The sequence below is a fragment of the Anomaloglossus baeobatrachus genome, chromosome 2 (genome assembly GCF_048569485.1).
Source record: "Anomaloglossus baeobatrachus isolate aAnoBae1 chromosome 2, aAnoBae1.hap1, whole genome shotgun sequence".
NCBI classification, from domain to species: domain Eukaryota; kingdom Metazoa; phylum Chordata; class Amphibia; order Anura; family Aromobatidae; genus Anomaloglossus; species Anomaloglossus baeobatrachus.
This window is the reverse complement of record NC_134354.1, coordinates 548,055,958-548,083,891: the sequence shown is the minus strand read 5'-3', so window position 1 is coordinate 548,083,891 and position 27,934 is coordinate 548,055,958. Positions and strand designations below refer to the sequence as shown.

At 43.2% G+C, this 27,934-nt stretch overlaps 1 protein-coding gene across 1 annotated transcript in view; it reads right to left on the bottom strand.

Moving 5' to 3' along the window:
- Positions 1-3,177: 3,177 nt before the first annotated feature.
- The window catches only part of IRS2 (insulin receptor substrate 2), a 32,785-nt gene continuing 8,028 nt past the window's right edge, over positions 3,178-27,934 (bottom strand). Inside the window, exon 3 of the mRNA XM_075336675.1 lies at positions 3,178-5,822. Coding sequence (XP_075192790.1) covers positions 5,818-5,822 — 5 coding nt within the window. The 3' untranslated portion in view covers positions 3,178-5,817. The remainder of the gene's footprint in view (positions 5,823-27,934) is intronic.

Below are 27,934 nucleotides of genomic sequence, written 5' to 3'. Positions count from 1 at the left end.
TAAACATATAATTATTTTTTCTTCACTGCCAAATCGTATAATATTTTGTAACACACCTCTTTAGTCAAGTTGCTCGCTGCATGCCTAGATAAATTCTTTTGAGGGGTGCAGTTTGTAAAATGGGGTCACTTGTGGGGGCTCTGCTTTCCTGGCATATCAGGGACCCTGCCAATGTGACATGGCACCCCCAAACGATTTGTTTAATTGTACTGTACATTTTTGACTGCTTTTTCAAAATGTAACCTTTGGGACAAAAACATTTTACTGGAAAGAAAAAGAAAAAAAAAAAAAAGTACCTTTTATATTCCCATTACAATGTTACACAATTCCGTGACTCATCTGGAAGTTAAAGTTGCTCACTACACCCTACACTTGAATTCCTCTGGTGGTGTAGTTTTCAGAATAGGTTCACTTTAGGGGAAGGGGGGGGGGGAGGTCTGCAGTATTGGCATTTCAAGGATTCTTCAAATAGGTCATGGCATCCGCAATCTGTTCCAGCCAAAATGGCACTTCTTCCCTTCAGAGCCCGACCGTGTGCCCAAACAGTAGTTTTACACCACATATTAAGTACTGTATCTCTGTAATCATAAGAAACTGCACAACAAATTGTATAGTCCACTTTCTCTAGTTACTCTTCGGCTCAAAATTAGTTGACAATTGTACTGATCACTGAGGCTGGTGATATTACCTATATAGGTTCATTTATCTTATATCAGCCTGTGATCCTTTCTACTTTAACCCTTTATATTATGAGCCTTGGCTGCAGCTTTAGGCTAGGTTCACACACTGCGTCTTTTTGATGCTGCGTTTGTGCGTTTTTGGCCGCTAAAAACGCACAAAAACGCACCTGCGTCGAAAAAACGCATAAAAAAATGCATGCGTTTTTGCCGCGATTTGGTGCGTTTTTGGCTGCGTTTTGCTGCATTTTTGATCTCTGCGTTTTGCTGCGTTTTTCAAATGCATTGCATGGGCGGAAAACGCAGAAAAACGCAGGAAAGAACTGACATGTCCATTTTTTTTTTTAACTCAAAAACGCAGGTAAAAAAAACAGATGTGTGCGGACAGCAAAAATGAAAACTCATAGACTTTGCTGGGGAAGCAAAGTCCTGCAGTTTTAAGGCCAAAAACGCACCCGAAAAACGCGCAAAACCGCTGCGAAAAACGCACTGTGCGCACATAGCCTAACCCATAGCATTTCTTATCTTTGTACTGACAGCTAGTAATATCTCTTTCACTGTTGCCATATAAATTCTGGTCCAGGTGATCCTTTCCAGAAGTTCTGTTTTTCGGTTCACTGGAACCATTTTTTGTCCTTTAGGGTATTTATATTATATTATTTTGATGTATAACAACTCATGTACTATACATTTTTCTACTGGAATATATTGGCATCTTTTTTTTTATTCCATCATACATACATGTATATCTTATAGTATCTTTTATGAATGTGTTTTTGTACATGTTAAACATTTTTTTACATAAAAATTTCATAAATAGTTATACGCCTAGCACTCAGGCACTTTAGAACCAATTTTTTGTATGATTCGCACTTTTAGCGATCCTGTGGTTCATGGGACCCTGGTGTATGTTCCCTATCCCATGCTTCTATGTCCCTTCTACTATTTTTTACAAATGTAATAAAACTAAAATTTCATTGCACATAATTACTCCTTTTTTTTGTCTTTGTGATATATTGTTTGGAGTGTGCTGTCTCTTGGTCATTCTGGAGGGGGGAGGGGGCTACTTATGCCCTATTCCAGTATGACCATTGCGAGACCTTAAGGTGAGACCATGTGGCTTTTTGTTTGGATACTACTAACGCTATGCAGTTTTCACACGTTATTCTGCCAGGAGATGCAGATTTGTTGCCGGCGTTTCTGCATGAAATCTGCATCTCCTGGCAAAAAAAAAAAACATTTTTAGTGCTTTATTCGCCAGGAGATACAGATTTGGTGCGTAGCCTATTCCAGCATGGACTTCATCTGAGGTGAGATCGCCAGAGGTCAGTTCACAAGAGGTCACAGCTGTGGTAACATGAGAACCCCAGCTGTGACATAAGGTTAAATCAGTGATGTCACTGCTTGCAGCTGAAACTTCATCAGTGTGTCCCTGATGCCGCAATGAGCGGTCATGTTTTCTGATGGGACCACGAACTATAACCTCAGATGCAACCGAGATAGTCATGGAACCTTGTGTAGATTACGTCAGAGCTGGAAGGTTGGTTTAGGAGTTAAAAAAAAAAAAAAAAACCCAAAAAAACCTTTTTCTCCAATTTATTAAGGATTTTAATGTTTATTTCTGCTAACGTACAGAGTTAGCAATGGGCGGGGCGGGGGGGGGGGGATTTAGGGTCTCACAGAAGTGTCATAGAAGCAGTGAATTTTCAAGAATTAGTTATCAGACCGGAAAGCAGTGTGATAGCAGTGCAGAGACTCGGTAAGTATAATGTTCAGCTCTAATCCCCCTATTTCTTCCTTTTGCAGCCCCCCTAGCCCTTACTAACACCATTTTACAGCACAAGTTCGGTTACCAATAAACTTATATGGGGTTCGGCGTCCGGGCTCAGGTAGACGTAATTATATAAATCAATCTCCATCACAGTTTGTGTGCAATACAAGACAAATCTTTCTGTTTAAGTAAAGGGTCAATGCCGTATGTAAAGGGGGCGATTGACTGGCTAATTTCAATAACTAACACAATTGCCTTTTGTCTATACATTGGAAATTGCAAAGAAGTCATGCTTTGCCATTCATTATCACAGAGTTTGAATAAAGAAATTTGTTAGGGTAAACTGTGATCCTGTTCTGTTAAAGGCAGTGTCAGCAAAGACTTAATCCACGTTTACAGAGACCCACAGAATATATGTCATGTTGACCACAACTAGGTTATAGAATATTCTTCAGTATGAATATATCCTAACAAACAAACAAAAACCTCCACAATTGTTGTATACAATTGTGCAAAAGGAACTAGAGGTTTGGATATTTTTTCTACACACATTCATTTTTTCGTAGACCGACTGGTTGGAATCATGGATACAAGTTGTGCATTCTTCAGCGCAGGACAAACAACATTAAAGATTTTACGAGAAAATCAGTAATGACATTTACATCTCTAATGAGAAAGGAAAATTATAAAGAACGCAGATAAAGACTATTTTCTTAGAAAATTCACCCATATCTTTATTGTTATAAAAGGTGGCAAAAGGAAAAAAAAAAATAATTCAGCATTAACAGCAAAAGGCATAAGCCAAATAAAAATATTATATGGACTATAGAGAACTGACATAGTACCATCTGTCATTTAATTTTAATAATGAATATAATAAATTATAGCAAACATTATCTGTAGCGGTGCACACCGTAATCCCAATTATTTCATAATGAAAAATGTAAGAATAAATTAGAATAATAATATCATTTTTGAAGTTACAAATCCACAGAAAGCACACTCAAAATCCTATCATAAATAATGTATTTATTGCATATGGCTATTAAGACAGCATCCAAGATCAATAAAGACTATATACAATGCACTACCCTAGGTTTGTTTGTTGTCTCCAGCAGCATCGTATCATTTATCATTAAATATAGGAATACATATGTTTTATTCCCACTGTACATCGGAAGACACTGCAAGATAAGTTACGTCTCTTGTCATACCACGATTGAAATATATTTAACATCTTGATATTCAGAAACAATATGTACCCAGTAGAGAAAGAATAAAATACTGTTTGATAACCTTTAAGTTTATGATAGCAAAATATCTTAAAATTTAAGGGACGCTGGGTAAGAATGTACAAAGATTGAACTATACATTAGGGTTTTTCTGTAAAACCTGTACATTTTGGTTGCATTCTGTAAACTAAACTTCAGATTTTAAATATTGCATATGCCTTATGTAAATTTACAGAGTTGAGCTTGATGTAAGCTTTTTTTTTGCCCAACTACGCTAGTAAATAGATCTTAAGAGACATTTCAAACACATATCCTCAGTATAAATCAAGCGTTGACGTCAGCAGATAACGATCAGTGCTGTTGTGATTCGTACATAGCAAATATTAAATTCTAATTCATTTAGAGCCTAGGTCAAAATAGTTTAGAAAGTTTTACATCTTTACATTATATTTATATAGAAAACTACACTATACAGAAAAAACAGGCCAATAGCTTGTACACCGTCTTATGAAGCGCTACCTTCCTCTTCCAACAAGAATCAAACTCTAAAAAGGAGCAATAGAAAAGAAGATCTGAATTTACATTCATTTTTGTCTGGCAATACAATCCTTATTAGTAAGACTTTTGTTGAGCAAGTAGGAAGACATGAAGCTTTTCAAAAGTAATCAATCCATATGCAAATTCATTATTCAAGGCAAGGGAAAAAATAAAAAAAAAAAAAAAAAAAAGGAAGAAAAAAAAAAAAAAAAATTTGTCCTTGAATTGTTGACCGCCACCATCAATAAACATTCAATAAAATTGTGATATTACAGATCTGCCCACATGGAAAGGGAAAACAAATAAAATAAAAAAGTCACGGTCTTTTACATTTTTTAAAACTATGGCCCCTTTAGGTAAGGATCTGTCATAAAATTTCCATCTAAAAATAGGCTGTGTGAATGCGGCCCTTTGCTATACATGTAATATCACAAACACTGCTCTTTCTAGAATATGAAAACAATAAAAATTGCACGTGCCACTTGGAGTATGCCAATAGTCATGTCACACGGACTCTAGGTGGCATTAACAAGATATTACTGCAGTGTCTCATTCAACCAGGGAAGAACCGGGCTGATCATATCAGTGTTGTAACAGCGCATTACTTAATGTAAATACTCCACAAAAAGGGAAGTTTTTGGTTACGAGCAATGCAGCTAGGTGTCTGTATTCTTACAATCAATGTTAAAAATCAATGTAGCATACACTGAAAAGTACTGAAATGTGAGGAAGGTATTAGGTCATGATAACTGGTAAGTGTGACCGCACACAAATCACTTGTTGCTAAAAGAAAAAAAAAAGAAAAAAAAAAAAAACGCATACCCTAATGATCACTGTTGATAGGAAATCACTTTTTCCCCCACTGGCTGCTATCATTGTACATACAGTAACGTGCTAGGTCAGACTAGCGAGTGTGAACTACTGAGGACCTGTGTAGTGCATGCAGCTGTTAGCGTAACTTAGTCAAATATGTCCAATAGTAGCATTTTTGGTCCATTTCTGGAAAAGGTGAACAGCATATGTGCACCAAAGCATTGTTTTATTTGATTTTCTTATGTTCCCTAGCCGCTTGCTGCCATGGTGTGTCCACTTTCCAAGTAAACCGTGCAGCCAATAGTTTTGATCCATCAAGCAAAATAGTGTCAAATTTATCATATGATAATGTTGAACAATTTCTTCAGAATCTTGATTGCACAATTAAAATAATAATAAAAAAACTCGTAATTTATTATTTCTTTGTCTGAGGTAGGGCAACTGGTAGTCTTCATTTCAAATAAGTCCAATGTTACTGCCATGTCCCAATCTACTGAACAATAAATAAGGAAGTCATATGAAGGCCTCGTCATTCAATGTGGACTCGAAAGTACATGGTTGGTATTTCTTATCGTCCCGTGTAAAAATGACAGAAGAAAAATAATGCCATTTGAATACATTGAAGCAGGTCTGTGTCATGGTAGCTCTCTGAAGGATGTCCACCACTTGTGTACCTGAGTGGAAACTTTTCAAACCGCAGGAGCGGAAGGAGACTTTAGCAGCAGTTGGTCACAATGTAGGCCCACAGATCTCTTCTGTAGTGTGGTGAGGTTTGGAGCCAGCGCCTTCACTCTGAAATATATGAATGGCAGGAATAATTAGTCACGGTGTCCTAGTACAGTTTTTCCCCCACTTGTAAAAAGTATAATTTATTTAGTAAAATCATAAAACACAATGCATAAAAATAGTCTAGAAAGGATTCTTAAATTTTTTTTTTCCCTGATTTGTTGGTCCAGAGAACAAAAGTGGGAAAATCTCCCTTTTATTACCTAGAAATTATAGACATTTTCCCACTATTGAATTGTATGCCCCAAATGAGCCTATACCATTAAAACAACAACCAGCAGGTACTCAACCTCCAGCACAGCTCCGGTTTCTGTTCACAGGCTGCGACATTACAAGTACACCACATATTACCGCTCAGCATTTCGCACGGTTTACCTCTGCAGAGAACAATGTAAATGTGCACAGTGACTGACTGCAGTGGTGATGCGTGCCGTAATCATGATTTCACCACTTCAACCAGTAAACAGAGACAGGAGCAGTAGATGAGAGCCAGGGCTGGACCAGTATAGAGCAAACACTAGAAGGAAAGAATCATTTGGAGACATAAAATGTCGAAAACAATAAACCGCTATGAATCTGAATAATGCACTACTGCAGAGCAGGTATAAAACTAACTCTACACGTTAAAGAGGCAACCACCAAAATCTAAAATCATCATCAGCATGGAAAAAGTAGAAAGTATTAAAAATTATTAATTCATGTAAACCAAGAGATGATCCACTACTGGAAACACAGTTTCCGCTCTAAAACCTCAGCTAAGTAAAAATTCAAAAGGAACATGTTACACTGGTTTATTCTGAAGTCAAGTAAGCATTTAAATTACACTTCACTAGAACTGCGGAAAATGTTTCCCTAAAGTACTTTCCAGAAGTGTTTTTGAATTATTCACCTGTGATCAGGTTACAGCATGCAAAGCGGTGGCATGCCTCACCTGAACCTCCACTGTGCACTGCTAATCCACTAAGATCACACTCGCTGGGCCGCCTAGGATGCCCGAACAATACTGAAGTGCATAAGAAACCTGACACTGTGGCACAGGGTGTAATAAAGAAATCCATTACATAAAAGAGATCCAGAAGTAATTTATGTCTAAAATACAGAGTAAACAAATAGAAGAACTAGCGGTGATCGTAATCTGGTGGGAGGAAAACTGCAAATAATATTGCTTTACATCTCCTTAACAAGAAGCCAAAAGGGTTAAGGTCTTTCCCAGTGTTCTTTTGATCTGCCACAGGTCTGACCGGCTGCTTATTGCCTTTACTGTCGTCCATCTGTCACACTAAGGAAAATGGGGAAATTCTTGCTTCCTGTCTTAATTCTGCACTGACAGATAAACCATTGAGCAACTCCTTTGGCAAACTTTGTCTATTTACTCAGCGATATACAAGAACTAGAGGCTCTATATCACTTGGTATGACAATGAATGAGATGTTGATTTATCATGTCCTGGGTCAACAGCACATTAATATTTGCATCACATCCATCTCCGATGACGTGGGAACAACATGGAACCTCATCATCAGCTCTGTACTTGGAACAGTTGATGGTTATCACCTTCACGTTGTGTACTTAAGGAGATTCCCTCAAACAAAAGGCATGCTAAGGTTACACTGCCTACGCTGATGGAAAATTAGGCTGCCATGCAAACATTGCCTTAATACGTCTTTATAAAGTCAATTTTAAAATGAAGGAACAAGAAAATTTTTTTTTTAGGTATGTAAAAGAGAACTTAAAATAGTGCAGAGTATCGTTTCAGGTATGTATACTTTTACAAAAATGTGGACTGGATTGCAAGCAAAGTATTCTGCGTTAGTCATTCACAAGGGTCAAAACGCATCACAAAACTTTCTTCATAAGACCTGACATGCACCTAACAAACGTGAAATAAGATTTGCCCGAAAGATAATTTCTGAATCACAGAAATCCAAAGCTAAAAGTATTCTAGTAAAAAAAAAAAAAAGAAATAATACACTCCAGTATGAAAGGAAGGCTGTCCTGGGCGGCTGCAGTATCCCAGCCCATCATTGAGGGTTTAGCAATTAGCCTCTGGTTATATTACTATGCAAACACAATCTCGGTTTGACAGTCTAGCTTTGTGTCAGCCCCAGGGCTTTCAATGAAGACACACATCACCAGGAGCCAGCAAAACATCTATTTTTCATATGAGCAGGGAAAAATGCTAATCGCTTTCCATTCAAATGAAAACATTTAGACTTGTTTGGTTCTTGGATCGGTGTTTATGTATATGTCAACCTGGAGCAAAATACATGTCTAGTTTATAAACTGAGATTTAGTGATGAAAATATTAGCAGGATAAGTTGTTCCAATCTGTTAGTCAATGCTGAAAATGGCTTTATTTCTAGAGGGGTTGGCTATTTGGGTAGAGACAAGAGTCAATTAGTTGAGTTATCCGGTCATCAGATGGAGAGGAGCTATAAAGAACACATCCATAAACACAACATCAAAAAAGGGCAGGTTTTTATTTTCAGTGGGAGAAGCCAACTAAATCAATAAAAGGAGAACCTACAAACGTAGTGTGGATGTTGTCCTTGGTCAGCTGCAAACCCAGGACCTCAGTGCTGCAAAAGTAAGGCTATGTGCCCACGTAGCGTATTTTCATGCAGTTACGCTGCGCTCTGCACCGCAGCGTAACTGCATGCGTCCTGAGCACAATCTATGAAGATTGTGCCTAATTCATGCCCACGTGGCGTATTAGAACGCAGCGCTTCAGCTCCTGCCGAAGCGCTGCGTTCTAAGAAGTGACATGTCACTTATTTATTGAGCTTTGCATGCAGCCCCCACTCTGTCTATGGGAGGGGCTGCATCCAGACTGCATGAAATCGGCTTTTCATTACAGACTGTTTATGCAGCGATTTGAAGCGCACGTGTGCTGTTCAAATCGCTGCAGAAATTTCTGCAGAGGCAGAACGCAACGTGGGCACATAGCCTAAGGGTGCACACCAGAGAATCAGAAAAACAGGACAGTTTCAATGTAAATGGTGCACTGCTTCATTTTCCTTGGGTGGTGGTGAAGGAAAAGTAAACACTTATGGCAGGATTCCTTGTCGACTGGGGGGGGGGGGCCTGCACCGGACTACCGGAGATCAGCTTCTAGTTACAACAGATTTCACCCACTTTCCATTATGTGCAACCATTGGAAATAAATCCTGTTGTTGGGTGGGTAGGTGTACCATTATCTTGTGGTGACCAGATAATCTAAAGCTTCACAAACTATAGAGAGCAGGATTGTTAGCGGATGATAACTACCAGTAGGACATCTTTTGCAGATATTATAGGCCATATAGCAGTGTAGGTTATTCTCCTATTCTACTGTAAATCATGGCTGACAGACTAGAAATAAACTGGTTCTGTATAACACTGTATGACCTGTAATAATACTGTGAGAATGAATGAAGTTGCTATGATCATATACGGTCCCTTGTCTGCTTTTGGCACACACAGAACATGGCTCATGAGAAGTTCAAACGGCAGCTTGGAGTTTGCTGAGCAAATATGTGCAGAATGGGATGTGAAACTTATCCTGTAGTAACCTCAGTGTTACGTGTCACTCAGACTATTGGCTACTATGTTTAGTATTCATGATCCGTATATTTTAATAACATTTCTAATATATAATATGTAGTTTACTGTGAAAAGCCCGTGACTAGGAAAGAAGACAACATGGACCGGATTGGCTATCATTTGTGAAGTGCCCGTGAATATTTTGGCACTATATAAATAAAATTATTATTAATACTTGCGTCTTACGAGTTCCAATGAACTTTCTCTGTAGATACTGGTATCAGCCAGTTCAGCATTACGCTAATGCCACCATCTCTGACCCTTTCCATTAAACCAAGCTGCTCAACAATGCCTAATCCATGCGTCATATAATCCTGCTTAATACTGTATGAACTCTGGGTGATGTTTGAACACTTTTTTTTAAATTTAGCAAGAACATCTTGCCCTATTTCAAGAAACCCAAAGTGCTACCTTGTCTAAACTACAACCTTGCAAAGAGAGATTAGCTCGAGACGTCAAGTTATTTTTAGAGAGCTTCAAGTATCTGAGCGAAGATATAAAAACGGACATGGGATTGAGAATAAGTGTGTTATCACTCTCCAATTTTCTAATTTTTTTTTCTCTCCATATACTTACTTTTTAAGATGGAATCTACACGGACCCCTTTTATCTCCGTTAATACTAAAAAAAATGCATGTGTATTTGGGATTTCCTTTATAGAACAGAAAAGCACCAAAGTGTTTACTCGGCAGAGAGCGTGCAATCTTGACCTGGTGAAATGATGAATTCCAACTTGTTTTTCTCAACCCTTTGAACCTGCTCCACAAGATTACACATTCCAGTCTGCAAGCAGTTTACTACACATATTCTTCAACTGCACTTTGACCAGCTTTAAAGTCAGCACAACAATCAGGACTAAAAGGAGGCGGGGGTGGAAAGTGCGCTTTCAATAGTTCTAATTTTGATCAAAAAGAATACCAGTACATTAAATACAGAGGAAGACTTGAAAAGTCACATATGTAACATCACAAGAACAATATTTCACATTGCCATAGAACATTCCCAGAGCTCCGTCATTGCTGAATGAAAGTGATAGTGCTCAGTTCTGAGCTTGGACTAAGCCCCTTCAAAACAAGCCTTGCACTGTCCTCTAATCTCACTTGCATTGTCATTATTGTCTCTGGAAAGAAGAAATCTCTTCCTCTATTTTGTAGTAGGCCTGGGAGGCAGATGGCATGCAATCATTAGCCTATTGTCAACAGCAGCGCTGGGGTAGATTACTAGTATGCCTTGCTTGTCATGGCAGGTGCATGGCCCTGAGGCTGCCATCTGCTGAGGAAGGAAGTGTTCTCCTGCAAGATGTGGATGGGACTACCAATGTAAACAACAGCAACACAATCTCTACCGATTGGTAGAAGTCAGTTGTCCATGCGGAGCAAAACACCTTTCGATGGAAGTTTTATCAGGCCAGATTCCTCATTTCTGCGAAACACCTCAAATAAATTTTATTATAAATATATATATTATATATATCCGATGCATTAGGAATACTTATCACTTCGACCTGAGCACAGTTTTCCCTTTTAATCAAAACAGATGAGAAAGATAAAGATGAAGGGGGAAAAAAAAAAAAAAAAAAATGATAACTTAATGAGTGATTAGAAAACAGAGCTAATAACTGGGTGTCAGTGATAACAGCCGCTTTATGGTTGAGCTCTGTACAGGGTAATGCAGTTTATCCTTCAGAGGAGAATATTGTTATAGTCAATATTCCGCCCTTTGCCCTGTCAATGCCAACACAATGCAACCGACTAATAGTTACAGATCCTTCAAACAGGCCATGAATAGCATCTCCTCTTTAACAGAAAGGGTAAGGGCATGATCGTACGTCTATAATATTAGTACATGAAATTAAATACTACATCCCCTATACGGATCATGTAGAAGGCTTGTTACACAGATGGGAGACAGTGCGGATGTGAAAGTATTGTAAGGCTACATGCGCACGCTGCTTTTTTTTCCTGCTTTTTTGCTGCTTTTTTGCCTGCAGTTTTGTCAGCAGAACTTTCTGACATCTGACTTCCCAGCAAAGTCTATGAGAAGTCAGATTTGTCATGCGCACACTGCAGTTTATTTGTCAGCGTTTTTTTTGTCAAAAGTTTGTGACAAAAAAAATGCACCATGTTCATTCTTCCTGCGTTTTTGTCAACATTTGTCACCCATTGAAATCAATGAGGGCATCAAAAACGCAGGAAAAATGCATGCTAATCAAAAGTGGTGCATTTTACCTGCGTTTTTGCTAGCAAAAACGCAGGTGATTTGTCAGGAAGTGAGGTCAGGCAAGTGGTCCCGTCCCATCCTCCACGTGTTCCCCGAAGTACCGCTGTCCCCAGGGGAGAAGATGTGCAGGACGGGACTATCAGCAGCGGCAGCGAGAGGGGGATGGACATTGGCAGCTGAAAACATTGATTTTTCCCTCTTGCTGCTGCCGCCGCCGCTGGTAGTCCCGTCCTCCACGTGTTCCCCGAAGTACCACTGTCCCCAGCATGCACGCACAGGGGAGATGATGTGGAGGACGGGACTATCAGCAGCGGCGGCAGCGAGAGGGAAAAAATCAATGTTTTCAGCTGCCAACGTCCATCCCCCTCTCGCTGCTGCCGCCGCTGATAGTCCCGTCCTCCCAGTGTTCCCCGAAGTACCGCGGTCCCCGCACAGGAGAGATGATGGACCCCTCTCACCGCCGCCGCCGCTGAAAGTCCCGGGCTCCACGCTCCTGCCGCCGGCCGGCTCCACGCTCCTGCCGCCGGCCGGCTCCACGCTCCTGCCGCCGGCCGGCTCCACGCTCCTGCCGCCGGCCGGCTCCACGCTCCTGCCGCCGGCCGGCTCCACGCTCCTGCCGCCGGCCGGCTCCACGCTCCTGCCGCCGGCCGGCTCCACGCTCCTGCCGCCGGCCGGCTCCACGCTCCTGCCGCCAGTCGGCTCCACGCTCCTGCCGCCAGTCGGCTCCACGCTCCTGCCGCCAGTCGGCTCCACGCTGTAGCGCGATCAGCTGAGCTGTCAGAGGTTACTCGCGGCCACCGCTGGATTCAGCGGTGGCCGCGGGTAACCTTGGTGACAGCTCAGCTGATCGCGCGGCTGTCTTCATTAGCTGCATGGAGGTGACCGGAGCGGCTGGATGCGACGCTGGAGTATGCTGGATTACGCCGGACATGGAGGGCTTTGTCGGGGTTAATAAATTGGTAATGAGGGAATGTGTTTGTGTTCTTTATTTCTAATAAAGGATTTTTCAGGTGTGTGTGTTTATTTACTGTAATTTACAGATTAATCATGGAGGGTGTCTCATAGACGCCTGACATGATTAATCTAGGACTTATTGGCAGCTATGGGCTGCCAATAACTCCTTATTACCCCGATTTGCCAACGCACCAGGGTAAATCGGGAAGAGCCGGGTACAGTCCCAGAACTGTCGCATCTAATGTATGTGGCAATTCTGGGCGGCTGCTGACTGATATTGTTAGGCTGGGGGGCTCCCCATCCTGAGAATACCAGCCTGCAGCCGTATGGCTTTATCTGGCTGGCATTAAAATTGGGGGGGACCGCACGCCGGTTTTTTTTAATTATTTATTTATTTCTAATTTTTTTTTTCCAATTCAACAAGCTTTATGGGCTTGTTTGAACTGAAAAATACATGAAACAATTGTTGACAAAACTGCAGCCAAAAACGCACCAAAAAAACAAAAAAGCACCTACATTTTTTGTGACATTTCCAGGCTCTCTCTGACAAGGTGCAGTTTTGGCTGCAGTTTTGGCTGCAGTTTGTGAACACGAAAAAGAAGCAGCGTGCGCATGTAGCCTAAAACTATATCAAGCTCATTCACTTCTCTTGCTACTTGACGGAGTCAAAAATAATGAAGGACAAAGTGCGGTGCTCACATCTGCTTATGCATAATGACATGCACTGAAAACAAGTACCTTTGCACTCCCAATAAAACAGATTAGCTGCCTTCATTCAGACATGCAGTGACCTTGAATACAATTTTGGCACTGTGCACATGCTGAGCTTCAGCCCAGTCTAATCCTGAACTCACAGGCAAAGCCTGGGGTCTTTTAAGGGCAGCATCCTTCCTCGCCTTTATTACAGCTATTTATAATAATCAGGGGCTACATTATAAAAAATTATAAAAAGAGGTTTTAGTCAGATGTGATGAATCTGAATACTACATTAAGTTCCATTCGAGGTAAAACACACCAAGCGCAGGAAGAGGAGCATTGCTTGCCACATGCCAAGATTTGCTTTTTTGCACATTCTTTGGTGACAATCACCTTTCGTATGACATTCACCTTTACTCATCCCATGTCCTATTCAGTTGTTCTAAAGTGATCCAGTCAGTCTGTGCACCCAAGATACATTGCTAAATAGGGGCTATGGTTGGAAGGTCAAGCATCCCCATGTTTGCTATGATAATCCCAAGTAAATAATCGTTTACTCACTTAAGGCCCAGTCACACACAACGACTTACCAGCGATCCCGAAAACGATGCGACCTGATAGGGATCGCTGGTAAGTCGCTGGGAGGTCGCAGGTGAGATGTCACACAGTCAGATCTTACCAGCGATGCAGGAACTATACAGGTCGCAGTAGTGACCTGTATAACGATCTCAGCAGTCACTGTGACCCTGTCACACAGTGTCAAACACAGCGATGTGTCCTGCCCAGCAGGACATCACCTTTGAAGAAAATGGCCTGGACCATTCTGCAACGACTAGCAATCTCACAGCAGTGGCCTGATCGCTGGTAGGTGTCACACATAACGAGATTGCTAACGGGATTGCTACTGCGTCACCAAACGGTGACTGAGCAGCGATCTCGCTAGCGATCTCGTTATGGGTGACGGTACCTTTACACGCCATATGTTAATGAATCATGAAGTGTCCAATCATCATTCAATCTTCAAGGAAGGGTCTGGAGTTTGCGGCAACCAATGCCAAACCTTTCTGATATTGATAGAGGTATTGAGGTGATGTCAACATTGGAGTGGTTGCCACTGATAGCTGAGGACACTTCCCACAAAAAGAAATGTCCAGCTGAAATATGGCAATTCATTAGCTCGTATTGTGGGAGTGGTTATATATTCCCTTTGAGTATTAGGACTCCCACGAGTGTCTGGCATCTGATGGGAGAGCATTGGATGCGATATGCTTATGACACCCGGCTCAGGCTCTTCTCAGAGCATGAGCTGAGTGCCATGCGACTGTGACCCGATCCTGCATTCAGGTCACAGCTGCGAAGTTGAGGGTGGGCGCCGCGGAGGAGAGGGAGGGGTTAATCCCCCCCCCCATCTCCTCCATTTTCAGCCTGTGCGTATATCGCACTGAACTGGGATAACATCCGAGTGCAGTCTGATGTTTCTCTCGTACTCATTCACTTGATTGGGTGTGAGGGATACGTCTCTCACAGAAAATGGCAGCATGCTGCTACCTTTATTGCATCCAGAATCTGGACGCGAGAAAAGCTGACCAACTGCTCACCCTCATTAACTAACATTGGTCAGAGTGCAATGCGAGATTTTCTCGCATTGCACTCGTCCGATTTCAATGCTCGTGTGAGCGTGCCCTTAATGATGGCATATGGGGCTATTTTGTAATTGCTTTCTTCTGCAACGTCAGAAGTTTACAACGGTGGTCAAAACAGATGTGGATCCTTTAACCCCTTCACGACCGCGGGCAGTAAAATTACGTCCTATTTTAACGTGACTTAACGACCAGGGACGTAATTTTACTGCCTAAACTTCATTTGATTGCCGTGGCCATAGCAACGGCTTTCAAATGATGTCCCCTGCTGTTTCTTACAGCAGGGGACCTTTGCTTGACCCCAGGGGGGGCGGCATCGCCACCCCCTATCGACGATCGATGTGATTGGCTGTTCAAATCTGAACCGCCAACCACATCGATCGCACTAATTTCGGCAAAAATAATGCCCGAATTAGTGCGATCCTGTGAGATCCAGCTATGAGATGCCGCAGCTGCAGCAGCATATCATAGGTGGACCTCAAACATGTCGCCCCCAGCCCCTGCAGCACTGATTGGAGCGATCGTGCTATGACGCGCAATCGCTCCAATCAGTGTGCAGTGGGGCGGTCTGATCTGCCGGTGGCCGCCCTCCCCAGGCCTGTGCTGGCCTGTGAGCCCTCCCCCAGCATGTCTGCAGCGTGGAGTGGCTGGTACTTTTGGTACCACGCCACCGCTGCTGCTGCCGCCGCCTCTAATGTCACCGCCGCTGCAGCTCTAATGGTAAGTATTCCGCTCCCTGCGCGCTCCCGTGAAGGCCCCTGCCCGTGCCCCCCCGATCTACCCCCCTACGCCCCGATCTGCCCCCCTACGCCCCGATCTGCTACCACCGCTGCTGCTGAGGTCACCGCTGCTGCTGCAAAGTGAGTACTGTGCTCACTTTGCAGCCCGTGCGCGCTCCCGTGGTGCCCCTGCGCGCTGCCGTGATAGCCCCTGCCGTGCCCCCCCCGCGATCTGCTCCCTCCAACCACCCCCCCCCCCCCCGACATCCCGATCCGCTCCCCTCGCGATCTGACTGCCTCCCCCATTATTTCTATTCTGCTTCTGCAGCTCCCTCTCCGGTCTCCCCCTCTGCTCTCCCCCCTCCCCCTCTGCTCTCAACCCCCCCTCTGCTCTCACCCCCCCCTCTCCCCCTCTGCTCTCCCCCGACGTCCTCTTACCTGTCTTCACCGGCCTGATCACATCTGCGTCCATCGCTGGGTCCTTCCTGGGCATTCTGCTGATCTGCCTGCTGCTCCTGTAAAGCTGTCCATCTCTCTGCCATCTGTTCCTCTGCAGCTCTTCTGGTCAGTGATCCTCCTGCTAGTCCTCTGGGTACTGTGAGTATAACTTTTTTTTTTTTCCGTATCCCCTGTCCATTTTTACACCTCATCCGTCCGTGCGTCCCGCCAAGCGCTGATCAGGAATGCAGATAACGGATCGGCATCCCTGCTCAATTTTTGGCGTGACTTTTTTTTCCGTATTTGCGACGCTTTTTGTATCGCATCCGTCCGTGCGTCCCGCCAAGCGCTGATCAGGGATGCACATAACGTATCTGCATCCATGGTCAATTTTTGGAGTGACTTTTTTTTTTACGTATCCCCGACGCTTTTTTTTATCGCATCCGACCGTGCGTCCTGCAGCGGCCGATCAGTGCACTGCGTCTGTGCGTTTGAAAAGTCAAATGGCGCTCCTTCTCTTCTGAGCCCCGCCATGCGCCCAAACAATTACTTTCCTCCACATATGAGGTATCGTCGTACTCAGGAGAAATTGCACAATACGTTTTATGGTGCATTTTTTCCTGTTACCCTTGTGAAAAAAAAAGCTACCTAGTTGAAGCAACCGTTTTGTGGTAAAAAAAAAATTTTCTTTTCACGGCTCAACGCTATAAACTTCTGTGAAGCCCCCAGGTGTTCAAAGTGCTCACCAAACATCTAGAAAAATTATTTGAGGGCTCTAGTTTCCAAAATGGGGTCACTTGTGGGGGAGCTCCATTGTTTAGGCACCTCAGGGGGTCTTCAAACCCGACATGGCGTCCGCTAACAGGTGCGGCTAATTTTGCACTCAAAAATTCAAATGGCGCTCCTTGCCTTCCGAGCACTGCTGTGTGTCCAAACATTTGATTTCCACCACATATGAGGTATCTGCGTACTCAGGAGAAAATGCACAATACATTTTATGGTGCATTTTTTCCTGTTACCCTTGTGAAAAAAAAAAGCTACCTAGTTGAAGCAACCGTTTTGTGGTAAAAAAATTTTTTTTTTCTTTTCACGGCTCAACGCTATAAACTTCTGTGAAGCCCCCAGGGGTTCAAAGTGCTCACCAAACATCTAGAAAAATTATTTGAGGGCTCTAGTTTCCAAAATGGGGTCACTTGTGGGGGAGCTCCATTGTTTAGGCACCTCAGGGGGTCTTCAAACCCGACATGGCGTCCGCTAATGAGTGCAGCTAATTTTGCGTTCAAAAATTCAAATGGCGCTCCTTCCCTTCCGAGCTCTGCCGTGCGCCCAAACAATTGATTTTTACCACATATGGGGTATCAGCGTACTCAGGAGAACATGCACAATAAATTGTATTGTGTACTTTCTCTTTTCTTCCTTGTAAAAATGAAAATTTTATGGCTAAAGTAACATTTTTGTGTTAAAAAGTAAAATTTTCATTTTTTCCTTCCACATTGCTTTGGTTCCTGTGAAGCACCTAAAGGGTTAATAAACTTATTGGATGTGGTTTTGAGCAGTGTGAGGGGTGTAGTTTTTAGAATGGGGTCACTTTTGGGTATTTTCTGTAACCTAGGCCTCTCAAAGTCACCTCAAATGTGATGTGGTCCCTAAAAAAATTATTTTGTAAATTTTGTTGGAAAAATGAGAATTTGCTGATGACCTTTGACCCCTTCTAACTTCCTAACGGAAAAAAAATTTGTTTCGAAAATTGCGCTGATGTAAAGTAGACAAGTGGGAAATGTTATTTAGTAACTATTTTGTGTGACATATCTCTCAGATTTATGGGCATAAATTTTCAAAGTTTGAAATTTGCGAAATTTTCAAAATTTTCGCCAAATTTCCTAAATTTTCACAAATAAACGCAAAACATATCGGCCTAAATTTACCACTGACATGAAGTACAATATGTCACGAAAAAACAATCTCAGAATCGCCAGGATCCGTTGAAGCGTTCCAGAGTTATAACCTGTCAAAGTGACACTGGTCAGAATTGCAAAAAATGGCACGGTCATTAGGGTGTTTTAGTGGCCGGGGGTGAAGGGGTTAAGGCGGACCCTGGTTATGTCTGAGATGTTGTTAGGCGTGGTTATGCCATGGCATCCTCAGTTGTTGTTTATACCTGTCTGAGATGCCAAAACAAGGCACTTTCAACTATACATTCACACACACAAAACTCACTATTTATTTACTTTCCTCACTTGTATAGCACCATTAATTCTATAGCACTTTACAGACATTATTGCAGGCCCTATTATTGCACTTAGCCAATTTACTCCACCAGACTAATAGCAGTGGCATTGCTGGGTTATACTGCTGACTTATTACCAATCTTGAAGTCGTTTTTTTATTATATATCAACTCGTTTGAAAAAGTCTTCAAGTTAGTACCCGCCTGCATTCCTTAAAAACTAGTGTAGAGCATCTGTTTGTCAAATGCTAGAAGAAACGTATGAATCATGAATTCCAATTTCAGGTTCTCATGGCTGGGAAAAGAACTCTGCTGTATCCATGTCTATATGCAGTCCTAGTCCTGTTTATGGGGAAACCCTCCCCAAACAAACAAAAACACATACTCCTAAGGTACCGTCACACTAAGCAACATCGCTAGCAACATCGCTGCTGATGCACAACTTGCTAGCGATGTTTCTGTGTGTGACATCCAGCAACAACCTGGCCCCTGCTGTGAGGTCGCTGGTTGTTGCCGAATGTCCTGGACCATTTTAGTTTTGCTCTCCCGCTGTGAAGCACAGATCGCTGTGTGTGACAGCGACAGAGCAACAACTAAATGTGCAGGCAGCAGGAGCCGGCTTCTGCAGACACTGGTAACCACGGTAAACATCGGGTAACCTAGAAGCCCTTCCCTTGGTTACCCGATATTTACATTCGTTACCAGCGTCCGCCGCTCTCACGCTGTCAGTGCCGGCTCACTGCTCTCTGCACACGTAGCCGGAGTACACACCGGGTAATTAACCTGATGTGTACTGTGGCTATGTGTGCAGGGAACAGGGAGCCGGCACTGGCAGTGTGAGAGCGGCGGACGCTGGTAACAAAGGTAAATATCGGGTAACCAAGGGAAGGGCTTCTTGGTTACCCGATGTTTACCGTGGTTACCAGCGTCCGCAGAAGCCGGCTCCCTGCTGCCTGCACACGTAGCAGAGTACACATCAGGTAATTAACCCGATGTGTACTGTGGCTAGGAGCGCAGGGAACCAGCGCTAAGCGGTGTGCGCTGGTAACCAAGGTAAATATCTGGTTGGTTACCCGATATTTACCTTAGTTACCAAGCGCAGCATGCTTCCACGTGTAGTGACGCTCTAGCGATCCCTGCCAGGTCAGGTTGCTGGTGGGATCGCTGGAGCATCGCTTAGTGTGACATCTCACCAGCGACCTCCTAGCAACTTACCAGCGATCCCTATCAGGTTCTATCGTTGTTGGGATCGCTGGTAAGTTGTTTAGTGTGACTGGGCCTTTAGGGTATGTGCACACAATGCCTGTTACAGGTGAGCAAGCCTGCTGAGTCTTTCTAAAAGGAAGGCGCTTCAGGTAAAGCCAGTGGTTTTTTTTTCCTTGTAGCATCTTTTTGGTCATTTCCTTAGTGCCTTTTAGCAGCAGTAGTTTTGAGGTTTTTTTTTCTTTTTAAAGTTTTAAAAAGTGTATTTTTTTCCCTGGTTGGGGGGGGGGGGGGGGGGGGGGGGTATTTTTTTATAAATGTTATGTTTAACAACGTAGAAATTAACGACGAGCATGCACTAACATGCTCAGTACTTGTAACAAGCAGTTGATGCCCAGATGGGCATGACTCGAGTATAATGGAAGTCAATGGGGAACTTAAGCATTTTTCTGGGAAACCCTCTCAGTAGGGTTTTGAAGTGGACCCACATGAAAAATCTGTTGTATGAACAGATCCTTAAATTGGCGCGTGAGTGTGTGTGGGATGGGGCGGGGGGGGGGGGGGGGAATAAGAACTATACCACTGTGTCAGCCAGATCAATACACTCAAACCAGCTTTATTCTAGGCAAAAAATTTACAGAAATATGAAAGTATTTCAGGCGTTTCTCCTTTACTTCCACAGAACATACACTGGGGGTGGCTTCTCATAAGATGTCATAATGTTTGCTACGCAGATTATATATAAAGCCTGTGAATATAAGCATGTCCTGCTATCTTCAAAGCAATCCTCATCCTGAGCACTTCCTATGCCTTAAGCAACAATTGTTCTAGGCTGATTTTAGAACAAATGCGTCTTTCACAATATACTGACACTATTTATTCTAAACTCTATGTCACTGTGTTTATCTAGAAACACAAATCTTTTTCACCCCAAAACGAATAGAAGAAAATCCTTTCTTTAATAAGATTCTTGTTTCACTGTCAGAGACCCCCAAAATTTACACCAGCCGCTTCGTAATAGGATAGTTTGGGGCCTTTGCATAAGGCAAACAGTTGTCGTCAAAACAACACACTGAATAAGCTAACAAAGCAGTCATCATTTGCAGCTCTTCCCATTCAGACTGGATTGCAGAATCAGCAAGAATGGATCCCATTATGCAAATTGCGGAGACTGGAATTCATAAAAAAAAAAAAAAAAAAAAAAGAAAAAAAAAGGTAAAATGTACATAGACTGCCTCACACTAGCAGAAGATTAGATTGCCGAAGATTTAAATTTAGCAAACCACAGACATAAGAATTAATTAGAAATTTGGTAACCAAAAGCCCCTTACTCCTGCCAAATGGTCTCTGGCTTCTTTACATAGTTGTACTACAGCAGGTAGAAAAATGACCAAGAACATGAAATAGTAAAAAAGTGCTGTTCTATAGAGTCTATGCTTGCACATTAAAAAAAAAAAAAAAAGGAAAATGCAGTCACTTTTGTGGTCACTGATGTATGTCAGATATACACAGATGTTCTGAAGAATGTGCAACCAATTTTCTAAGCCTATTGCTGAAATAGACAGTGTTGGCAATGTCCCAGAATAGCCCTAGGAATTACCATATTTAGCCAATTATTTATCGTGGAGAACACATTTACCAGATTGAAAAAAATATATATATTATGTACATTGTATCACTGGGGACATCCATTGTGGAATCCGGGCATTATGCTGTGTACCAGGAGGAGCTGCTGTAGAGTTCAAAGAGAATATTTCTGTCTGACACTAGCTGAGGCGCGCACACACCGGACTCATCCTGCTGTGACAGGAGTGCACAAGTCAGACCAGAATGGGTGGCATCACTGGTGCAGGAGGGAAGGATCTCAGTCACACGCTCGCCGCTTTGCACACAACACATTAGAATTTGAGGCTGAAGCTTGTAAATTCATTCCAGTGACAGGTCATGCTGACCATTCTGCTCTGACACTTATTGAAGAATCAACAAACCTGCTCAGGAAACTGCACAAGTAAACTCGAAGAATCCACAAAAAACATTATTGCAATAACACAAACATTTCAACTTAATACTACAACCTGACAAAAAAAGGTGTTCTGGATGACAACGATGTGCATACGGTTAACCATCTCCATCAGCTATAATAAAGACCAAATCGGGAATATGTTCATGTATTTTTATTATAGAATTTTAACAATGATTGTTTTCGAATCATCCCGAATGAATGTTGAACGTATCACACAGTTTAAGCCATCATATATATATATATATATATATATTTTCTCTAAAGAAGGAGAAGATCGCCAAAAGAGGTGGTGCCGGCACCGGACAACGGAGACGCTCATAAGGCCCACAGCGCGACCGTTAAGTATTATAAAGTGTTTATGTTATACCCCCGGCCTGGCTCTTATATACAGCATGGTAGAATGCTGTATATAAGACCCCGGTGGTGGTGCCCACAGCTTATAGTCCGAAGTGGTGACAGGTTCCCCTTTCAGTTCAGCTTCAGACCTCAATATTTACCAGCATTGTTAAAGCACTGGCCACACAAATTGCTAAAGAAATGGAGGGTAAGGCTATGTGTCCACGCTGCGGATTTACCGCGGATTTGCCGAAAATCTGCAGCAGCGGCACTTCCAAGCCATTTCAATGGCATTTTGGAAATGCTGTGCCCATGCTGCGGATTTTTCCGCGGCGGATTTGCCGCGGATTTTGATCCGGAAAAATCTGCAGCATGTGAATTATTGTTGCGGATTTTTCCCATGCAAGTCAATGCAAGGTGTAAAATCCGCCAAGAAATCCGCAGGTCTGTTCCCACAGGCTCTTTTTCCTGTGGATTTGGTGCGGATTTCGCAAACAAATCCGCAGGAAGTGATGTAGGATAGTTCAGGAAGAGGAAGTTTCACCATTTTGTAGTGTAGAGTAGTGGCAGTGTAGTCGTGTTGTGTCCGGACTCTGATTGCCAGCTAAAAGCAGCTAGTTACAGGCTGCTTGCTTTTAGCTGGCAAAACAGGATCCCAGGTCTTTTTTTTTTTTTTTTAAAAAGAATTGTGAAAAAAGTGCTCCGCTGTATTTTCACTGTCCAGCCCGATGCAAGCAAGCAACTGAGGGCTGTGCTTCTCAGCGGGAAAAGGCTGAAGCATTCTCTGCCCCTCCCGCTGAGAAAAACAGTCCTCAGCTGCCCCTGAAATGGCGCTCCGTTGTGAAGCGCCATTCACAGGTGCTGTACCGAGGCTCATCCAGCTGCCCTGATGCATTTGGCTGGCTGGGTAATACGGGGTTAATGCCAGTTTTCTGCAAACTGGCACTAAGCCCGAGGTTCATAATGTCATGCCTGTGTAGACACGGCCATTATGAACCTCCGTTTGGTAATAAAGAAAAGAAAACACTTTTTTTAAAAATTTTATTTGAAAGAAAAAAACACACACATCCCTGATTGCCATCTTTATTACTCCCTGAATCCCCCGACGATAATCCATGACAGCTCCGATGTGCACCCGGCTGACCCGGGCACTGACGTCAGCCGGTGACAGCAGCCGTCAGTGTATTATTAAATGCTGCACAGCTCTTTTCCGGCAGCTGGGAACGTCTGATATCAGAGCCCTGGTCAGCTGACTTAATTCGCGAGCGCAGGCGGGTCAGCTGACTGCACACCGACAGCTGACGATGTGCAGTCATGTGACCCGGGCACGGACGTCAGCCGGTCCCAGCAGCCGTCAGTGTACGAGATGCTGCAAAGCTCTCTTCCGTCTGCTGGGACCGGCTGACGTCCGTGCCCGGGTCAGATGAGTGCACATCGGCCGACTATTCAGCTGTCGATGTGCACTCAGCTGACCCGCCCGCGCTCGCGAATTAAGTCAGCTGACCAGGGCTCTGAAGTCAGACGTTCCCAGCTGCCGGAAGAGAGCTGTGCAGCATTTAATACACTGACGGCTGCTGTGACCGGCTGACTTCTGTGCCCGGGTCAGCTGATGCTGTGAAGTCAGCTGACCCGAGCTCAGCTATGAACTGAGCTGACCCGGCCAGTGAGTTCTGCCGCTCCCAGCAGCCGGCAGAGAGCTTTCCTGTGATATTGTCCTGGATTAACCTCTGAGGCTTGGGAGTAATAAAGATGGCAATCAGGGATGTGTGTGTGGGTTTTTTCTTTCAAATAAAATTTTTAAAAAAAGTGTTGTGTTTTCTTTATTACCAAATTGAGGTTCATAATGGCCGTGTCTACACAGGCATGACATTATGAACCTCGGGCTTAGTGCCAGTTTGCAGAAAACTGGCATTAACCCCGTATTACCCAGCCAGCCAAATGCATCAGGGCAGCTGGATGAGCCTCGGTACAGCACCTGAGAATGGCGCTTCACAACGGAGCCGCCATTTTCAGGGGCAGCTGAGGACTGTTTTTCTCAGCGGGAGGGGCAGAGAATGCTTCAGCCTTATCCCGCTGAGAAGCACAGCCCTCAGTTGCTCGCTTGCATCGGGCTGGACAGTGAAAATACAGCGGAGCACATTTTTTTTTTTTTTTTTTTAAATAACAGTGAAAGGGAACATGGGACCACATTTTTTGGCTATAAGCTGCGGCCACCACCACTGGGTTATTATATACAGCCTGTTAGAATGTAAGAGCCCAGTGGTGTTGGCCGCAGCTTTTCTGTATAAGCACACTGAGACTGCTAACAAAATGGATAATGGAGAAGAAAGGAGGGTTGGGACAGGAAATGACATAGAGACTTTTTTTTTCCTTCAAAACAGTCAAAGATTTATTCAGAAACAGAGTACAAAAGGACAAAATCCGCGTCAAAATCCGCGTCAAAATCCGCAGCTATGCTAAGGTGCGGATTCTGGGGGAAAGCTGCGGATTTTGAGGCAGAAAAATCCGCAGCAACCTTCTCTCGTGGACACATAGCCTTAATGTGCTGGACTGGCCAAACATGTCTCCAGACCTAAGCCCTATTGAGCACCTGTGTGGCATCCTCAAACAGAAAGATGGAAAAGTGCAATGTCTTTCACATCCACCAGCTTCGTGATGTTGTCATGAAGGAATGGAAGAGGCTTCTGTGAAGAGTCAGGGAACTCCATGCCCAAGAGAGTTACGGCAGTGCTTGCAAATATTAGTGGCCACAAAAAGTATATTGACACTTTGGTCACATTTTGGCCATTTCCACTTAGGGGTGTACTCGATTTTGTTGCCAGCACTTTAGCTATTAATGGCTGTGTTTAGTTAGAGGGCGCACCAAATTTACACTGTTAGGCCGGGGGCACTACTGCGATGCTCGCATGACATTTGGCTCACGCTGGCAACACAGCAGGAGCCAAGTGTCATGCTAGTATCCATGCGACTAAGGTCCGACTGTGTGAGCGGACCTCCGCTGCAGGGGGTGGGCCAGCGCTGTGGAGGGGAGGGAGGGATTTCTCTCCCTCTCTCCTCCGTAGCCGGATATTGCGATTATAGTGAGTGCAATGCGATTTTTCTCTTGCCCCATACACTTGAATGGGTGCGAGAGAAAAGAGTCTTGAATTACAGTCGCAGCATGCTGCGATTGTTTTCTCGGTCAGATTAGGTTTGAGAAAATAATCGCTCATGTGCGCTGACACACAGGCTAGAATTAGTCCGAGTGGAATGCGATTTTTTTTATCGCACTCCACTCGCACCGATTTTCTCGCCGTGTGCCTTAGGCCTTATGCAAGACGTACACTGACTACTTTACATTGTATCAAAGTGTCATCTCTTCAGTGTTGTCCCAAGAAAAGTTAAAAATATTTACAAAATTGTGAGGGGTGTATTCACTTTTGTGATATACTGTATAAATGAACACACACACAAAACCATTAATAATAAACCGTTCTTTCACACTTCTTCCTTTCCTGGAAAGAAAAACATGTGTGTGCATTGCAGACCTCTGCCTTGCGATATGCCTATGGCACATTTCATATGTTGCTCTAATCATTTGCCCAATACAGTGCCAAGTTTGCCACCGTAGTTTGTAGTGCCATCACACCCTTTAGACAGGGCCTGTTTACTATGACTGTTCCTTGTCCACCTTATACACTGACGACATCTGCCACATTAGTATATTGTATAGAAATTCTAGATCATGTGGCCCAGACTACAGTAACATGTGTTAAGCTTCTATTGAATTCTCCATCAATTTCTAAAATGTTACAATTCATTTATGACAATTTTCGAAGCTGTCAGATGTGCAAAAGTTCCTGTTACATTAATGTTTATTTTTGAATGGAGGCTTGTTGTGTAGTATAGCAATATGCCTCCAGCACAATCCATGGCTAAATTATACATCAACTTAACTTCCGTGCATACAATAATCACTGAATAGCCCTGCAGTATCTGGGTGCAGGCCGGGACAGTGCCTGTAGTAATTGTGATTCCTAAGCTTCAACATAGTACATAGATGTGCCGTGGCCAGGGCTGAAGAATGCACGGCTTGATTTCAGCTGAATAGAAGGGTTCTATATAAGGACATGTTGTTGTCATTGCCTGTCAAGATACCAATCTCACTCCGAGTGCCTAGAGAGGAAAATGAGGAGGGATTATCTGGCCAAGCACAAAATATTAAAGGGAAAGCTCTCAGTGGAATCGTATTCTAGCCTAACATGCAATAAGCCAGGATAATTAAGCTGACATTTCTTGGATGGTTTTAATGTGGTTTTAGGGTGTTCGGCTGTCAATTTGCGTTTTGTTTGTGCATCTCAATAATACACAAAGCAATTTTTTTCTTTGTGACATTTCTGCTCTTTAGGTTTGCAGTTTCTTTTTCTTATTTATTAAGAACTATATTGGGCTTTCCACCAGCTAATAAGAGAATAGAAGACACAGCTACATATTGAAGGTTCTTGTATTCACATTCGAGCCATAGATTTTGGATCCAAAAGGATCCCTTTGCCTTAATGGGTCTGTCAGGTTTACAATCCATTTTGCAATGCATGCAGATTAATGCAAAAGGTCTTTTTTTTTCTGTTGAAACATTTTTTTGTCCAAGAATTCGACTACACGAGCTTGGCCATATGAAAGACTAATGGGCTTAAGGCGGTGTGCGCACGTTGTGATTTTTCATGCGTTTACGTAGCATTTTAAACTGCAGCGTAAACGTGTGCATTGTGCATCCCCAGCAAAGTCTATGACAATTAAGCAAATTCCATGCACACGTTGCGTTTAAAAATGCAGCGTTTTGGATGCCAAATTTTTGACAAAATCGATACGTTCTAAAAAGCAACATGTCACTTCTTTTGTGTGTTTTGGATGCTTTTCCCTGTCTGTGGGAGAGCAAGCATCCAGAATGCATTCGAAATGCATCCAAAATGCAGCGTTTTGGATGCGTTTTGAAATACACATGCAGTGACAAAATGCTGCAGATTATTTGTCAAGCCAGAACACAACGTGCGCACATACCCTAAATGTTGATGGCTGTATCTGCATCTCGATAATCCTATGGTCAGTCATTTTACAATCATCACCCTACTTTCCAGTGTGTATGGCCACTTAACTAACTCGGGCCATACATCCCACAGAACTTGAAGAATATCAAAGAATACAAACACCCAAAAGAGGTAAAAAGAAAACATTCTGCATTATTCTCATATATTTACACGTCTAACCAAAGCAGTTTATGCCCAAATATCACTGCTAATACCAGGGAGTATTAAAGGGATTATCCATAGACATGAGTGAATAGTATCTCTCCGTGTTCGGATAATACTTACCGAATACGGAGTACTAGAGATGAGTGAACCTGAGGTTTGGTTTGAGTACAAAGTTAAAAAAAAAAAAAAAAGAAATCAGAGTTCGAATGCTTTACATATGAACTTCACTTACGCGAGCAATGCTGTGATCGGGTACGCTTGGTGCTCAGCCCTGAGCGAGCCGTGTGCAGTGTTTGAACGGCACACACTGGGCTAACAACTGTGTGATCTGACGTGGTGTGCAACAAAAAAAAAAATAAAAAAAACAAATTTCGAAAAAAATCTGTCCACCCTTTCCTGAAGTGATCTGCTTAGGACTGGCTGAATGTGGGCGGTGATTCGAACTGCCCTTCAGTGACTTCGAACCAGGCTCTGGAAAGTTCGAACTAGTGGAGGTTTGGTTCCATTGCTGCCAGCGATCCAAACCTCCAAAGGTTCGCTCTTCCCTACTGAGTACTACTCCAGTATTCGTCACGGCAAGAAAAATGCTCCGGTTCTCCATTGACTTGTATTAGGTTTGTTATTCGTGACAAATACCAGAAGAGTACTTGGGATTTGTTACAAATAATTCAGTTACTATTCGCCCATCAATAGCCACTACTTTTACATTGACAGCCTAGGTCATCAACGTCTGATCGGCTGGGGTCTGACACCCAGCAACCCCACCAATCGGCTGTTCTTGGTGCTAGCAGGGGTCCGGAAAAACGCTCAGTAATGGAGCTGCCCAGTCTTCTGATAGTGGCCACGGCCAGTT